This window comes from Suricata suricatta, chromosome 7 (genome assembly GCF_006229205.1).
Source record: "Suricata suricatta isolate VVHF042 chromosome 7, meerkat_22Aug2017_6uvM2_HiC, whole genome shotgun sequence".
In the NCBI taxonomy this organism is placed as follows: Eukaryota; Metazoa; Chordata; class Mammalia; order Carnivora; family Herpestidae; genus Suricata; species Suricata suricatta.
In genome coordinates this window covers 20,920,725-20,937,980 of record NC_043706.1, presented here as the reverse complement: position 1 = coordinate 20,937,980, position 17,256 = coordinate 20,920,725, and the positions used below count along the sequence as shown (strand labels likewise).

Genomic DNA, 17,256 nt, shown 5'->3' with positions numbered 1-17,256 from the left:
TCTAAAGCAAAGTGAAAGGGATACATTCAGCCCCGTGAAGGGCCCAGGTTGCCTATTGTCCAAGCAGAAGGAGCCAGAGCCAGTTAGTGTAAAACTTCCCTTGACATTTTACACTAAATGTGACGCTTCACGGTGTCCTGTACATGGATGCTCTCCTTGGTCTGATCAAATTATTGATCTTGATTGTCAGTAAGAGTTTTAAGGCGATGCCCTGAACTCTGTGTCAAGAGTGAGCACGTGGGGAACACAGAGGGCTCTGACAGGCTCACCCTCCCGGCCGTATGAGGGCTTGTCCCGCACCTGCACGGTGAGGGAAGGTGCTGTTACAGGCATGCAGGCCAGGCTGAAAGCCACCCCCCACATCTCGGTGGTGGAGGGAGGTGCCAGAACCTTCTTTCTTCTGGAGTCTCAAGTGTTCCAAGGAATGCTTGGCTCCCTTCACTGCACCACCCTCCCCACACACACCCACATCACCTACAGGGAGCCCCTGACGACTAAATCACATGGCATTGAGCCCACACTTAAACGTCATCCTAAAAATAAGGAAAAGGGTATTAAAAAAATACTCATCAGCATCTTGTATTTAAGACTCCCAGGCTTGGCCAAGTGGAGGCAGCTTTGAAATGGTGCTGGGGGCTGAGTGGGGAGGCAGGGGACAAGTCCCCCTGGCCAACCTGGAATTCAGAGGCGCCCCAGTCAGGACTCTCCTCTTCACTCTGCTGGAGGGACCTCCCCACGACTTGGGCCGTTCGGAGCCATGGCGGCCACCAGCTTCTGCACTTAACTTGCCTGCCGGTGGTGAGGTGCCTCCGACCCGCCCTGACTTCACACCACACTGGTTGGTGGAACTGTCCAGGCAGGGTGTCGACCTGGTGTGCAGTCTGGCAGATTCCTGGGTGTGGGGCGGGCAAGCTGCCACACCCGCCACCAACCAGGGCCTGTCACAGGGCCCTCACTGTTGCTCCCAGCAACTGGGAGAGATTAGTGCAGCTGTTGGATGTCAGTTCTCTGGCTGGGGCAGAAGGGAGGGCGGGGAAGGGTGGGCACCAGAGTAGGAATGTCTGAACCGGGTGGGGCTCCAAGGAGAGGTTGTTTGCACTTACCCCTTCTTGCCTCCGGAGACAGAGCAGGAAAAAAATGGAGCATGAAATCCCTTTTAAGAAGGAATGTCAGTCTCTCCATTAAGACAGTGTAATAAGCAAGAAATTCAGTATCTCAAGGAGGTAGGCAGGGTGAGCCCGAGTTTTCTCTGCAAGATATCTCACAGGCTCTGATGGCAGGGGCCCGGCCCGCTGGCTGCTTGGGGAGTATTAGTGGCAGGGAAGGCTCACAGGTGAGCCACTGTCTGGTGTCCAGACATTAAGAATGTGCCGTGGGTTGTAGAAGTAGCTGAGGGCATCTGCAAATCACTGTCCTCTGAACGGACAGAGCAGCGTGAAGTTCAGCGGACCAGCTCCATCGAGCCTAGCCTGCTACGGGGCATCTTCCTGGCCCCTTGGGTGAGCTGACGTGGTTTGCCCATCTGGAAAATGCATTGGAGGGCTGTGGCGAGGCTGAGGGGGACAGTCCAGTCCTCAGACGGCAACAGACATGGAATGGGTATCCCATTCCAAGGAAATTGAGGAGTCACATTCCGGGGCTTCACCCAGGCACTATTTATAATAGAGAACATGAAAGCAGTTTGTCCTCTAGTCTTTATTGTTACAAAGAGCCGCTTTTCACTAGTTCTGGCTTTGTAAAGATTGGGAAGGTGCATGGCTGTTTAAATTTGGTTTGAGTCCTACCTACCAGATTTTGTGACCCAACTGCAAAAGCCAGACAGAAGCTTGATGGGACTTGATACCCTTAAATAGTGGAGCCACACTTCATTTTCCTTAGATTGTTGAGGAGGCCTGAGAGTTAAAGAAAGGTGTTTGCTAATGTTTGACATTTGCCAAAGCAGTTTATCCAAAATACGTTTAGCATCGTAAATATATGTTTTCCCCCCTTAACTGCGATGATGGGAAACATGACAGTGATGTAACCGGGAGACACCTGGAGGGGGCGCTGTTGGTCTCTTTTGCCTGCTCTGAAGCTTATCTGTTGACTTCAGAGTTTTCTTCTCTGCCTGGAGAGCTGAGGTCACCAGATGAGTACACACTGCTGTAGCAGGCAGTGGGAGGAGCTAATTTCAAACGTGTTTAGCCACATGATTTTTGGTTTTTGTTTTAAAGCTTCTTGGTGGCCTTGCTCTCCACTTCCTTAAATCCCATTGCTGACACATTTGCCTTCACATTTACCTCGGCTTGCCTCTTCATCTTTGAAGGGTGTGCATACTTCCTTCTCATCTTAGGTACTTGGAAAACCCACTCCAGTGAGCATGGACATATTGCTCATTTCAGGGCTGGTGTCCTTAATGGTGTGAGCTATTCCCTCCCTTTTTTTTTTTTTTTAAAGTTTATTTACTTTTGAGAGAGAGAGATTGAGCACAGGCAGGGGAGGGGCAGGGAGAGAGGGAAACCAAATCCGAAGCAGGCTCCAGGCTCTGAGCTGTCAGCAAGAAGCCTGACGCAGGGCTTGAACTCAAAAACCGTGAGATCATGACCTTTGCTGAACAGTCAGATGCTTCACTGACTGAGCCCCCCGGCACCCCAGGTGAGAGCTGTTCTTGATGTGGAACTGTTCGCTCCGCTGTGAGCCTTCCTAACCACTGGCTTTGCTCAGGGCTTCTGTTCCCTCGTTTCCTACACAGAATGTCCAGTCTCTAGTAGCGCATTTATCACACTGCATTTCTACCCCAGCACAGGCTTATATATAGTTTTCTTTGAAGAAATAAATAAGAAGGAAGGATGTGGTGTCTTCTTACAAGGGTACGTGTTATAAAAGAACTGATAATCGGGGCGCCTGGGTGGCCCAGCCAGTTAGGCATCCAACTTTGGCTCAGGTCATGATCTCATGGTTTTGGAGTTCAAGTCCTGGGTTCCAGCCCCATTTCATGCTCTCTGCTGTCAGCATGGAACCTGCTTTGGATCCTCTGTCTCTCTTTCTCTCTCAAAATAAATAAACATACATACATACGTAAAAGAAAGAAAGAACTCATACCATGCTGTCATTACCACAGGCACACTGTGGCAGGGGACAGTCCTCAATTCAGTGACTTGAGAATTCTAAATTTTGTCTTTTTAAGACTAGTGGTGGATGTGGGTATGAATAAGAGCATTCATTTTCATGGATTTCATGAATTTCAAGACCCCTCGGCTAACGAAGGTGGGCACTTCTTGCCCTGCCAGAACTGGCTTGTTCTGTCCCTGCCTTCCTGTCTGTGTGCCTGCGACGGCCAGGGGGCAGGGGCTGAGCTCTGGCTGGAGGGATTGGGTCTCTGTGGCCTCAAGACCAGTGCAGTCGCTGTTCCTGTGAGAATCAGGCTTCTCTGACCGTGCTAACAACATGCTCAGTCCGGGCCGGCCACCGTCAAGGCCAGGCCCAGTCTGCTATGTGATTTTGCTTATTTGTTTAATCTCTGGAGGAGGAGGGATGAGAAGGGCTGTGGATAAAGTGGATATTGAAGGCTCTCTGTGGTTGTGATGCAACCCTCCAGCCCCCAGGGGCCACCGTGGAAACTTGCCTCACCCCCGTGCATGCTGCTGGGAGGCATTTCACTCCCCTCAGACCCCCACCCCGGCCCCCTCCTATCTGTGCCTCACACCTACCCAGACCCTTTGGTGACCTTGCAAGTGGTGCTAAGGAAGGTGGGGGGAGCAGATAAGCTGCAGACAGCTGCTCTTCGCCTCTGCTGTTGGGAGGGCCTGACTGCATGCCTCAGACCACCCAACCCTAACACAACTGCGGGGCCCCCAGCCCAGTCATAGGAGCCACCATGACTGAGCAGCCCTGTGGGACGCTGGGACGTCGTGGGTGACGAAGTGGGGAGTGGTAACATCTCCACGATTCTGAATTCACATTTCTTATAGAGGCATCTGCTGTCATGTGCTGGAATTCATGTGTTTTCTGGGTGAAATCAGCTCTGGTGAACTGCACTGGGGTACAGAAACACCGTTTCTGTGAGCTGAGTGATTTGGGGTTCGCATACAGGTGTTTGGGTGTGTGTGAATAAGTTGAGGGTGGGCCACATGTCCACATTAGCATTCATTCCTGTGTTTGATATGTCACCTCACCTTGTCCTTGAGTTTTTGTTTCCCTTAGAGTAATTTATTTCAGTATGTGATTCTAAAAGAATAAAAGAAAAAAATTTAAAGGAGGGTTTTAATTTCTTTTTTAAGAGAGAGAGAGAGAGAGAGCATGCATAATGTGTGCAAGTGGGGGAGGGAGGGAGAGCGAGAATCCCAAGCAGGCTCTGCGCGGTGAGCACAGAACCTGACATGGGGCTTGAACTCACAAACCATGAGATCAAAATCTGGACCATAATCAAGAGTCAGAGACAACTGACTGAGCCACCCCGGCACCCCCAAAAGGAGAAAGTTTTGTTTTTAGAGGTGTCAGTGGAGTTCTGTTAGCATTTTTTTTCGGGGGTGGGGCACATGTGAGCGAGGGGCAGAGAGAGAGGAAAAAAAGAGAGAGAAGCGGGGCTCACCCGAAATGGGTTTTGTTTTTTTTCCTTGAGTGGGGCTCATGTTCACCCAGTGTGGGACACAAACTCAGGAAGTGTGATATCATGGCCTGAGCCAAAGTCAGATGCTTAACAACCGAGCCACCCAAGTACCCTGTTTGCATCTTTAATTCTTATAACTGGTGGGGTACCTGGGTAGCTCAGTCGGTTGAATGTCTGACTTAAGCCTAGGTCATGACCTTGCAATTCACGAGCTGAAGCCCTACATCGGGCTCTGTGCTGACAGCTCAGAACCTGGAGCCTGCTTCGGATTCCGTGTCTCCCTCTCTCTCTCTGCCCCTCCTCAGCTCGTGCTCTTGTCCCTCTCTCTCCCCAAAAGATAAAAACATCAAAAAATATATTAAATAAATCCTGTAATCAGATACACATTCCCTCAAACGCACTCTGATCTTACGGAGAGTGAAGTTCTTTTCCATTTGGAAAAGTTACCCTCTGTTTGCATTGCCACAGTATCAGAAAGAAATCTCAAGTTTGTAAGATTTCCCCCTGGCACATTGTCGAAATCACATGCAAGATGAAAGTGCCCTACAGCAGTCCTTGGTCCTATGACGTTTAAAGTACAGCCCTGCTCCTTCTGAATGTTTTGCAATGATACGGTGCATGAGTACCCGGAGTACCAGGCAGGGCAGGATTGAGAGATCCCACAAGCGGCAGTGAGGGGAGGGTTGCGGGGACCACCTGACCAATGGCTGTGATCCTGATGAAGACTGACAAGCCCAAGTGAGGTTAGCAAATACCCCAAGATCAGAGCCTGCAGCAAGCAGCATCGCCCACGGTTTGACAATGACCTCCATTGTCCTTGAAGAGGTCTTTAGAAACACAGAAGAGTTCTTCCCCGGGGCCCTGGGGAGGGCTGGTTGAACCGGAGTGTCTCTGGCTGACAAAGGCCCATCCAAAAGTTTCTGGGTGACGGCTTTACACACTGGTTTTATTTAAGGTCTGCCAACAGGTGCCGAGCGTGAGATGGGAGGCAGTGTTTTTTTGTGGGGTTTTATTTTCTTCCTTTTAACTAGCCTCACGATATGCTTCTGGCTTCAAAGCTGAATTTTTTTTTTCTCCGCCACTTTCCAGCTGCTTGTTTGCAAGATGACATTCTGTATCTTTTCAGAAGTGAAATAGGAGTGCCTTGATTGAATCCCATGAAAGCAGAGGTGTGAAGTTGTGGGTGTGGACCTTGTTTAGGTCTTATTAGAAGGCTCTTGGTGCGGCCTGGGATGACATGTGCTTCTCTTCTGACCTGTGGCCGCGGGAGCAGGAGTGGGGGCCGAGGCGGGGGGCAGGTGGCAACCAGCATTTCTCCCTTCAGTCTCAAGATGAAGCAGAAGCAGTAGAGACAGTGGTAAAGTTCTTGAGAGTGAAGAGAGAGAACACATCCTTTGAAATTAAAATTCATTTCCCTGCATTCTCATGTTAGCTCCAGTGGCCAGGAAACAGGCTTACTACTCCTGATGGTTCTGGGTCCACCAGCATATGATAAAGGTCAAGTAGCACCTTATAGCTTCCCAAGCATTTGGTTCTCCGTCATTGACAGTAGCTCTAAAAATGCCCCTTTTACAGATGAGAAAACAGAGGCTCAGAGAAGAAGGGGGAAGAGCTCTCACAGGCTTGTGGCATCAGATGTCCTTAGACTCAGGGTCCTCTCACTTAATTGTCACTATACTAAGAAGGCCATAAGGGGGCAGATTCCTATCTCAGGCCTGTTTGGGAAATTTTGCCCACTTGGCAGCCAAAATGCAGATGAAATGAGTGGTCCAAGGTCATGTGACTTCCACTTCCCCTCTCCCACCATCCCTGATCCCTGAGCCCATCCTGTACCGCTCCCCAGATGCCTTCCACATGGGATACAGAGCATGTGGCCGGTGCTGGTTGAGTCAGTAGTGTGTTTATTGAGCACCTGCTATATGTGAAACTAACCTAGATGCCAGAGACAGGAGAGATTTGCAGGTGAACGAGAGAATGGAAGATGTGTAGAGATAAGTGAAGAAAATGGTATCCTTGACAACTCACAGCTATGATAGAAGTGCAGTAATTCTGATTGCCACATTACAAGACACTCCACTCCCTTTTAGAAGAATGGGGCGCCTGGGTGGCTCAGCTGGTTAAGTGTCCAACTTTGGATCAAGTTTTGATCTCATGGTTTGTAAGTTTGAGCCCCACATTGGGCTCTGTGCTGCCCGCTCAGAGCCTGGAGCCTGCTTCGGATTCTGTGTCTCATTTGCTCTCTGCCCCTACCCAACTTGTGCTCTGTCTCTCTCTCAAAAAAATAAATAAATGTTAAAAAAAAAAAAAAACTTTAGAAAACTGACTTCTCTTGCCCCTCACACTGAATTTTCATAGCCAGCTGGCACCACGCTTAGTGCAGTAGAGTCGGGAGTCAGGGGGTATTCAGAAAAGTCTCTGGGGTACAAGAAAAAATTATAGACCTTTTATTTAACCCTTTAAAAATCTCTTATTATATTTTGTAACATACCTGATGTGTGCACATATCTGTACATAACATGCACACACGCACATTTCTGTGTTAAACAGCAATGTACAGCTTACAGAGTTTGCAGCATTTCTGTGAGGGGCACATGAAGTGTCTGACTTCGGCTCAGGTCATGATCTCCTGGTTCATGAGTTCAGGTCCTGCATTGAGCTCTCTGCTGTCAGTGCAAAGCCCGCTTCGGATCCTTTGTCTCCCCCCTCTCTCTGCCCCTCCTCGGTGCACTCTCCCTCTCTCTTTCTCTCTCAAAAATAAACGTTAAAAAAAAAAAATCTCTGTGAAAACTAAGTTGGGCTGTCTTGTTTATGGTCCAGATTAGACAGAGTACTTAATTGCTGTCAAATTTAGGGTAGGCAAGACATCTGTGAGCAGTTGAGAGAAATAATCATAAAAGCCTAAAAGGATCATAAGCCCTAAAAGGATTCTGCTTTAGCTTGATAGGCAAAAATCTAAGTTCTTGCTCTGCCTCAAAGAGTCTAAAACTGGGTATCAAAGATGTCATATTGGGAGTGTGATTCACGCTGTAACAAACACACAGAACTTCTCTGGGTGCAGCTAGACTCAAACGCAAGCCCTTGGAGAGTGAATGTGGGGTCGGTCACTGCTCCTCACAGCAGCTGTGTCCCTGGAGATTGCAGCAAGCACAGAATTAGTGAACGGTAAACGTTGTTCCTTACAGTTTCCTGTGAGCCTCTGCTTACATTTTCATCAACTAATCAGTACAGAAATTTTTGTGTGTTTGTTTCTGTTTAAGGAAATCTGAATGAATACCACTGACTCACTAACAGTGAACTCACAGCCAACAGCTCTGCAACTCACGCCTGAACAAAGCTTGCCTGACTCACGCCTTTTCGCCATAAGGCACGTCACTGTTTCTTGCAAAGAAGTGTAGTGTGGGGAGCATATTAGCTCTATGCTGGGAGGCCCTTTTAAGCCATGAAATCACCAGCAGAAAGCACAGAAATGCTATAGATACGGCACTAACATGCCTTCAGAAGGACACACGCGTCCGGTGGGAGCTGAGACAAGATGGCAGGGCGGCGGCGCGCTCAGCGAGGCCGGGAACCCGCGGAGGGCGGCTCGTTTTTCCCCTCTCTGTGCATGTCCTCAGATGCGGTGAGAGTATTGGTTTGGGGTTACAGATACATTTTAGCAAGTAAGCAAATCCACAAATACAGAATCCACCAATAACGAGGACCGACTATATATGTTTTAGATTAGATAAAATAATGTACGCATGACTTATTTTTTTTTTAATGGGTGCCCTACCCAGCCTTTACCAGACTTTGATCAGCGAGCCCCTCGCTGCAAGGTGCGGGGAAGCTGCGCGAGGAACCAGGGCCGACTTTCGGGTGTGGCTGAGTGATGGATCACACCAATTCCTGCCAGTGCTGTTTGTCTCGCGGGGTTGTTGGGACAAATGAGTTTAGTGTTTGTTGTGGTATCCCAGCATCTGGGACTGTGCCCGGCACTGGCAAACATAAATTTGAAGCACTCTACAGACATCCTACGCAAAATATATATAGTTGGTGCTAACTGTTACTTTGGCAAGAGAGAGTGCCGACTTCAGGTGCAGAATGCCCAGTGGGTGACAGCCTTCGGTGCCTGCCCTGGTCTTTGTCGCCTCCTCTTGTGTTCACCTTCCAGGGAGGGCACAGACCAGCTTCTGTATCTCACAGCTTCCCAATCCTCACCTGCTTACAGCTAAGACGACAGAAGGGAAGAGGCAGGGAGAGAGACAGACCATCTCCAGCCCGTATAGGGCCAAGCCAATGAGGCCATAGGCTTGACTGCCCAGCCTGCCAAGTGTGGTTCACTCTGCCTGTGCTTAAGTCCCACACTGTGGAGCCTTCCTGAGCCCTGGGCTTGGCGCCTCCGCCTTTCCCCCAGAAGCTCTTATTGTCCCATAGGTTTGCTGGGGAAATGGGCTGCTTCCCTTCACCTGTGCCACAGTGGAACTCCGAGTAAGGGCTTCTCTCCTGGGGTTTATAGATTGAGCCCTCTGCACGAGTCTGCCACAGTTAGTGCTGTGGATGTCGCTGAAGCTCAGAAAAAGAGGCAAAAAGTCTGTCCGCTCTCATTAGCCATTTGTAATTAGAGGTGTCTCTCTTTTAAACATCAGGAACATTTCAAATATATGCACAAGTAGAGAGCACAGTGTTGTGACCCTCTCACACACCCTTCCCCCATCCCAGATGGTTGCAAAACAAATCCCAGGCATCCCATTTCACTTGACAGTATTTCATTACGTACCTATAAAGGAAAGGGATGTAAAAGATTAAAAAAAAAAAGCATAACCAAAGTATTATCACAACTTCAAAAAGTAACAGTGATTTCGTACTATCGTCATATAGATCTGATCAGCGCTAAACTTCCCAAATTCAGGCATTTCTCTCGTCCCTTCAGGTCAGTACAGAGTTGTCAGCTGACCACTGGCCTGGAGATGGGTTGGGGGCTACGAGGAGTGTGCAGTTGAACTTGGGTCTGGGGGGACTGAAGTTGCCATGGTAGAAGAGAAAAGCATCACTTCCAGGGCAGCAGGACAGGACAGAACTGCCGTGGGGCGTTGAGGTCACGCCCTCCACGCGCATGCCGCATGGAACCTCGAGCATGTTCTGGACATAAGGAGAGCCTCACCTGAGGAGCCACAGACACACCGCTTCCCTACTTAACTTTCTCACAGCCGAGGACTCAGCCCTGCAGGTGTTTGGGGCCGTGTTCCCTGTGGTTGGGGGGCCATCCTCCCTGAACTGGGGCTGCGTGCGAGGGGTTGCCGAGGAGGGAGGCGCAGCCGTACTGTGCGGGCCCCGGCACGTCTGTCTCCCAGTCGGTGAGCCTCAGCACTGATCCCCCAGAAGGAGCTCTGTGTTTTGAGTAGCCTGTGGGAGCCTAGCATTCTAAATTTAATTGAATGATGACAGGAGTCTCGATGGCGAGACACGGCCGAGGTAGCACTGGAGATAGGAGAGGTGGGCACATGGCAGAGGCTTGCCTGCCAGGGCCTGCCACCGCACGGTAAGGTCAGCAGAGTCGCACATACTTGGCACTTCTTTCTTTCAGCGCGAGAGGATGATGAGCTCAGCTGCCTTGCAGGTCATTCCGTTATCTATTTCCAGAGAAGAATCTCAAAGCAAAAAAAAAAAAAAAGTTGTCCATGAAGGTACATGTAATGCAGACTTGCCCTACCCTTCTGTGTCCTAGGTTCTTTCTCTGAAAAGCACTCCTAGGACTTGCCCTGGGGGATTTGTGAGCGGCAGAGGCATGTGTACGTGCAAATACTTGGAAAGTTGCTAGGCACACAGCACTGTCCGACAGAACTTTCCATGGTCATGGAAACATAGCAGTGTGTCAGTTCTGCACTACCCAATACCGCTGTTGAAATGAGGTGGATGTGCCTGAGGAAGTTCTAATTCACTTAAACAGCCCCACAGGGCTCCCATGGCTACTGTATTGAGTGCCGGGCTAGGGGATGTTGATAATACCCTAATGATTGGATAGTAGCTAGGGTGGTTCTCAGTGAAGACCCAGAAGGTGATGCTAGTATAAAGAGTGAAGAAAGCATTGTAAAATGTGTGTGTTTCACATCTGTGTGGCCCAGGACATTGAAGATGGAGGTCATCTCTGAAGTGATGGGGTGCTGATCTTTAGATGGACTGCATCTGTAGGGGTCTTCTGAGGAATAGGAGACCCGCATAGTAACAGGTGTGAGCGGGAGGGTGAGGGGGCTTATGTTTTGTCTTTGCTTCATAATGGCTGTGTGACCTCTGCCACGTTGCTTAAGGTTTTTGAGCCTCCATGTTTTTATCTGTAAGATGGAAGTTGGGACACCCACCCACCTGCCAGGACCGTGCTCCCTGCTTAGTGTGGGAGCTACAGTTACTTTTCAGATAATGCTGGTAATATCAGAATTGAATACGTAGTCAGTGGCTTGGACTTCGAATTCAGCTGGAAAACTGGATTATCATTCGGGTCAATCAGAGATCTGGGATGCCAACATGATTGCTCTAGAGACTGTGTAAATGTATGCTATTTGACTTGTAAACAGTTATTATCATTAAAAATCCATTAAGCCAAGGGAGGGAGAAGTCCTTAGAAATGGTCGCTCGACGATGCATAGTTAAGGTAAGCAGAAGTGGCTTCAGGTTCCCAGCTGTCTTAATGGACACACCTGTTCTGTCTACAAAGCTTGGATATCCAGAAGTTGGATCTATCCAGAAACATGATTTTTTTAAAGGAAGTGTTTTTCTTCGTGCTACCTGTGAGCAGACTGGCTACTGAGGGGCACACATTTTATATTTCAATTGAAATGAAGCGACGACTAACATAATATGCTCTTGGACAAGTGGAAACTCTGATTGGGCCGCCTCCTTATACCTGTCCCTTTTTTTTCCCCAGATGTGACATTTGCTGCGTCACCTTTCGAACACATCGAGGATTGCTACGCCACAACGCACTTGTGCACAAACAGCTTCCCAGGGATGCGATGGGAAGGCCTTTCATACAGAACAACCCTTCCATTCCTGCTGGCTTCCATGACTTAGGATTCACTGACTTCTCCTGTAGGAAGTTTCCTCGAATTTCTCAGGTATGTTGATCAGCCTGCGGAATCAGCAGCTGCCTCCCTAGGCCAGGTGGTTGGACTGCACCTCCTTACCCTGAGGTTTCCCTTCCGTAAAGTGTTGTCCATTGGGATTTGCCTTTTTTTATAATGTTTCCTCTTGAAATTCAGCCTGACACTTTCAGTCTCCGTTGGGTTGTTGAGGATAGTTGAGTTTTACCTTGTATTGAATTTCTTACCACCTTGTGCACAAGTCTGGCTCATCAGTGCCTTTTTCTAATCTTGGGGCATTTGGATTTAGAGTTGTGAAATGCTCACCACCCCACCCCAGCCCTATCTGAACTAAATTTGTATTAAAAAAAATTTTTTTTTAATCTTTCTTTATTTTTGAGACAGAGAGAAAGAGACAGTGTGAGCAGGAGAGGGGGAGAGAGAGAGGGAGACACTGAATCTGAAACAGGCTCTAGGCTCTGAGCTGTCAGCGCCGAGCCTGACACAGGGCTTAAACTCCTAGACTGTGAGATCTTGACCTGAGCTAAAGTCAGATACTTAACCAACTGACCCCCTCAGGCACCCCAGTATTTGTATTTTTAGATACTTCTTTAATATCCACGTTATAGGTAAAGATTTCCAGTGTTGCAGTTTCTATTAAAAATGCTGTGGGTCATTCTTAACCTGAACCATATTTGTTCTCTGCCTACCAAAAACTACTTGGAAACTGTTTTTTTCAATTTTTAAAATTTGAGCTCTAGGATGTCAACAGTGAAATTCTTCAGGCACCGAAGGTGCAAGTGTAATGGGTTTTTCTAGATGTATATGCCCACATGTATATACCGATGTGTGTGCACTCCCGTGGCCCTCTTCGCAGATGGCACAGCCTCGTGCCTTTTCCCAGGCAGGGCCCTTTGTTTTATCACTTACCCAGGTTTCAGTGCTTCTCTGAGATACCCTCGGGATCGGTGTAACATGTAAGGTGCTCTGTGGTCTTCCTTATTCAGTCCAGGAAGAGGAGTCAGCAAGCAGGGGGCTCCAGCTCCTTAGACAGAACAGAGGAAGGCTGGGTACTGGGGCAGCTGTGAAACAGTTACCTTTTGCATCTTGGGGAAGTGATTATTTTTAAATCCTCTTTATTCCCTTGCTTTTGCCAACCTGGCTTCCACGCAGGCCTGGTGTGAAACAAACCTACGAAGGTGCATCAGCGAACAGCACCGTTTTGTCTGCGACACATGTGACAAGGCGTTCCCCATGCTGTCCTCGCTCGCCCTGCACAAGCAGACCCATGTCGCCACGGACCAGGGACGGGACAGGCTGCAGGCCAAGACCCTGCCTGGTGACGCCCTGGACCAGAAGGTCTTCCTGGCCTTGCTGGGCATGCAGCACACCAAAGACGTCAGGCCTGCCCCCGCCGAGGAGCCCCTGCCGGATGACAACCAAGCAATACAGCTCCAGACACTCAAGTGTCCGCTACCTCAGGACCCCGGCTGCACCAGCATATTGAGTCTGTCTACTTTCGAAGCTGCTTCCCTGGGCGGCGCTCTCACGATGCTCCCGGCTACCAAGGAGAGCATGAAACACCTGTCCCTGCAGCCCTTCCAGAAGGGCTTCATCATCCAGCCCGACAGTAGTATTGTGGTCAAGCCCATCTCTGGCGAGTCAGCCATCGAGCTGGCCGACATCCAACAGATTCTGAAGATGGCGGCCTCCGCTCCCCCTCAGATCAGTCTTCCACCTCTCTCTAAGGCCCCTGCTGCCCCCCTGCAGGCCATTTTCAAACATATGCCCCCTCTGAAGCCAAAGCCCCTGGTCACCCCGCGGACGGTGGTGGCCACCTCCACACCCCCGCCTCTCCTCAATGCCCAGCAGGCTTCCCCTGGCTGCGTCAGCCCCAGCCTCCCCCCGCCGCCCCTGAAGCTCCTCAAAACCCCCATGGAGGCGGTCCCCAACGCCCACCTGCTGCAGGCCCAGGCTGGCGCCCAGCCAGACACTGCTGCGCAGCTCTTCCTGCAGCAGCCCCGGGTGGAGCTGCCTAGCCAGGCTGAGATGAAGACGCAGCTGGAGCAAGACAGCATCATCGAGGCCCTGCTGCCCCTGAGTATGGAGGCCAAGATCAAGCAGGAAATAACGGAGGGCGACCTCAAGGCCATTATGACGGGCCCGGGCAGCAAGAAGACCCCGGCCATGCGCAAGGTGCTCTACCCCTGTCGCTTCTGCAACCAGGTGTTCGCCTTCTCGGGGGTGCTGCGCGCCCACGTGCGCTCCCACCTGGGCATCTCGCCGTACCAGTGCAACATCTGCGACTACATCGCCGCCGACAAGGCGGCGCTCATCCGCCACCTGCGCACGCACAGCGGCGAGCGGCCCTACATCTGCAAGATCTGTCACTACCCCTTCACCGTCAAGGCCAACTGCGAGCGGCACCTGCGCAAGAAGCACCTCAAGGCCACCCGCAAGGACATCGAGAAGAACATCGAGTACGTGACCAGCAGCGCTGCCGAGATGGTGGACGCCTTCTGCTCCCCGGACACGGTGTGCCGGCTGTGCGGCGAGGACCTGAAGCACTACCGCGCGCTGCGCATTCACATGCGCACGCACTGCGGCCGCGGCCTGGGTGGCTGCCCCAAGGGCCGCAAGCCCTTCGAGTGCAAGGAGTGCAGCGCCGCCTTCTCGGCCAAGCGCAACTGCATCCACCACATCCTGAAACAGCACCTGCACGTGCCCGAGCATGACATCGAGAGCTACGTCCTGGTGGCCGACAGCCTGAGCCCGGCGGAGGCGCCCGCCGAGGCCTCGGTGAGGATCGAGGACGGAGGCGGGACCTTTGGCGAGCGAAAACCCCTGGCCACCTTCCTGGAGCCCCAGAATGGCTTTCTCCACGGCGGCCCTGCCCAGCGTCTGCCTCCTCACGTCTCAGTCAAGTTGGAGCCCGCCAGCAACTTCGCAGTGGATTTCAATGAGCCCCTGGACTTTTCCCAGAAGGGCCTGGCCCTCGTCCAGGTGAAGCAGGAGAATGCAGCCTCCTTCCTGAGCCCCTCCTCCTCAGCCCCCTATGACTGCTCCATGGAGCCCATCGACCTGTCCATCCCCAAGAACTTCAGGAAAGGAGACAAGGACACGGCTGCTCCTGCCGAAGCCAAGAAGCCTGAGCAGGAACCAGGGAGCGGCGAGCAGCCCTCTCTTGGCTCTCCTCCAGCATGTCCTACCCTGCCAGTGACCTTGGGGCCCAGTGGGATTCTGGAAAAACCCGTGGCCCCTCCAGCTCCGGCCTCTGCAGCCACCAGTCTGGAAGCCCACGCCCAGCCCCTGCAAGGCTCGGTTCAGCTTGCTGTACCTGTCTACTCCTCAGCTCTGGTCAGCAGCTCCCCCATCTTGGGCAGTCCCACTCTCATCAGCAGCTCAGCACTGTTGCGGCCACTGCGCCCCAAGCCCCCACTACTCTTGCCAAAGCCCCCCATGTCAGAGGAGCTGCCCCCCCTGGCCTCTATCGCGCAGATCATCTCATCGGTATCCTCGGCCCCTACCTTGCTGAAAGCTAAGGTGACCGACCCGGCGCCTGCGAGCACTGGTAGTACCAGCGCGGCTGCTGACAGCTTAGGAGGCCCTGTCCCCAGAGCTGCCACCACCCCCACCAACACCACCAGCCCCAAAGAATCTAGTGACCCGTCCCCTCCTGCCAACAGCCCAGAAGCGGCCTCCCCCACCGAGCAGGGGGCAGGGGGCTTGTCCAAGAAGAGGGGCCGGAAAAGGGGGTTGAGGAGCCGACCCCACTCTGGCAGTGGCGGGGTGGACCTGGACTCCAGTGGGGAGTTTGCCAGCATCGAGAAGATGTTGGCCACTACGGACACAAACAAGTTCAGTCCATTTCTGCAGACGGCAGAGGATGACGCTCAGGACGAGGTGGCCGGAGCCCCCGCAGACCACAACGGGGCCAGTGACGAAGAGCAGGGCGGCCCCGCCGAAGACAAGCTGCTGAGGGTGAAGCGGAATTCCTACGCCAACTGCCTGCAGAAGATCAACTGTCCCCACTGCCCCCGGGTCTTCCCCTGGGCCAGCTCCCTCCAGAGGCACATGCTCACACACACTGGTAAGAGGGCCCGCCAGGCCTCAGAGTGCTGCATCCCTGAGGGGATGCTGTGGCCTGGCTGCCCCGGGAGGGGAGAGCAGGAGGCGGGGTCGAAGCGTGGGGCCCTTTCCCCCCCCCCGGCCCCATTTCTCACTTCTCTTCATCCTCAGGCTCAGAAGCAAGGGGCTTGCCTGGTGGTGCCAACAGTTTTTCCCTTTGTGCCCTTGTACCCGGCATGACCTGTTCCCACTGTCTCGGCCCTCGAAGGGCTGCTGGTGAAGGCAGGTGTTAAATGTCGGTGCCTAGGGCTGAAAATGGTCGTGGGCCCGTTGGGTCACTCACTTTCATCCACCTCGTCCCCCTTAAAGGGAATATTGCAAACTTCACATTGCTGAGAAGGTACCCCAAAGTGTTTTTCAAATATTAGTTTCTATATGTTGATTTTTAAAAAGAAATTTAAGAGGATACTTTTTTTTTTAACTTTACTTATTTTGGGGGAGACAGAGACAGTGCGAGTGGGGAAGAGCAGAGAGAGAATCCCAAGCAGGCTCTGTGCTGACAACTCGAGTCTTGAACTCACTAAACTACAAGATCATGACGTTAGCCAAATGCAAGAGCCACATGCTTAACTGACTTGCCACCCAAGGGCCCCTAAAAGGATACATTTTAAGTAATTTGACTCCAGGTACTTGTAATAGTCACATGACCATCCGGTCTCATCTTAATTCTGATTTACTGAATATTTATACATGGTTTATATCATTGAAGTAAAGGTAAATTGGGTGAGATCCTTAACCTTTTGGATATTACCACCCAAATACTAATGGCAGGACCTGGAACCAAATAAAGAATTATATAATACAGGATTTCCAGATAAAATACTGGATGCTAGTTAAACAAGAATTTCGGGTAAAAAACAAATAATGTTTAGCATAGGTTAAATACGCAATATCGGGGATAGACTGAAAACTTATTTGTCATTTATCAGAAATTCAGATTTGATTGTTTTAGTTGCCAGATCTGACAAGCCGCGTCAGTTACAAGGCTTACGATGGTGAGGGGAAGGTGGCGGGGAACTTGATGCGAGCCACGCTCTGTACTCAGGCGGGAACTGCGTCATTCAAAAGGGTTGGTCATCACAGAAGCCTCAGAGAGGCCCATGGCCGGCTGTTTCTACTCAGGAGGGAGGGGGGAGCACGTCTCTCTGAGGCCCCTTGCCACATAGATGCGTCCTTTCTCTCTGGGTGGGGGAGGGGGGTCCTCAATCCATTGACTCGGTGGCGGCAAAGCCAGGAGCACCTATGCACAGAGGACCCGGATTGTAATGGGAACCAGAACTTCTAGATTTCTGAGGCCTGTGCTGCATTTTCAGGCTGCCATTTTCTTTTCATTTGAGATCATTTAAGCCTGACCAAGTAGAGGAACAGTTCTAAGAGAGGAAGATGCATCTTGAACAGGAGGCGTCTCTCGCAACAGTCTCTTGCTACCCTTTTTGGGTGACACTTATTCGTCACCTGTAGAGCCTTTAGAGCGTGCTTCTGCCACCA

At 51.2% G+C, this 17,256-nt stretch overlaps 1 protein-coding gene and 1 long non-coding RNA gene across 13 annotated transcripts in view; one reads left to right on the top strand and one right to left on the bottom strand.

Annotated features, from left to right (window-relative positions):
• RREB1 (ras responsive element binding protein 1) overlaps positions 1–17,256 on the top strand; it is a 177,568-nt gene that overhangs the window by 145,559 nt on the left and 14,753 nt on the right. For all 11 annotated transcript variants that reach the window (XM_029944987.1, XM_029944989.1, XM_029944985.1 and 8 more), the window contains 2 exons: positions 11,487–11,676; positions 12,814–15,730. In XM_029944987.1, coding sequence (XP_029800847.1) covers positions 11,487–11,676; positions 12,814–15,730 — 3,107 coding nt within the window. The remainder of the gene's footprint in view (positions 1–11,486; positions 11,677–12,813; positions 15,731–17,256) is intronic.
• Positions 9,162–13,775, bottom strand: LOC115296531. 2 transcript variants are annotated; one of them, XR_003910918.1, is made up of 4 exons: positions 13,600–13,775; positions 12,571–12,685; positions 10,132–10,215; positions 9,162–9,344 (listed from the first exon to the last, which is right to left on the bottom strand). It is a non-coding gene; the product is annotated as an uncharacterized LOC115296531 (long non-coding RNA). The 2 variants fall into 2 exon arrangements; XR_003910917.1 differs by lacking the exon at positions 9,162–9,344 and having other exon boundaries at positions 9,974–10,215.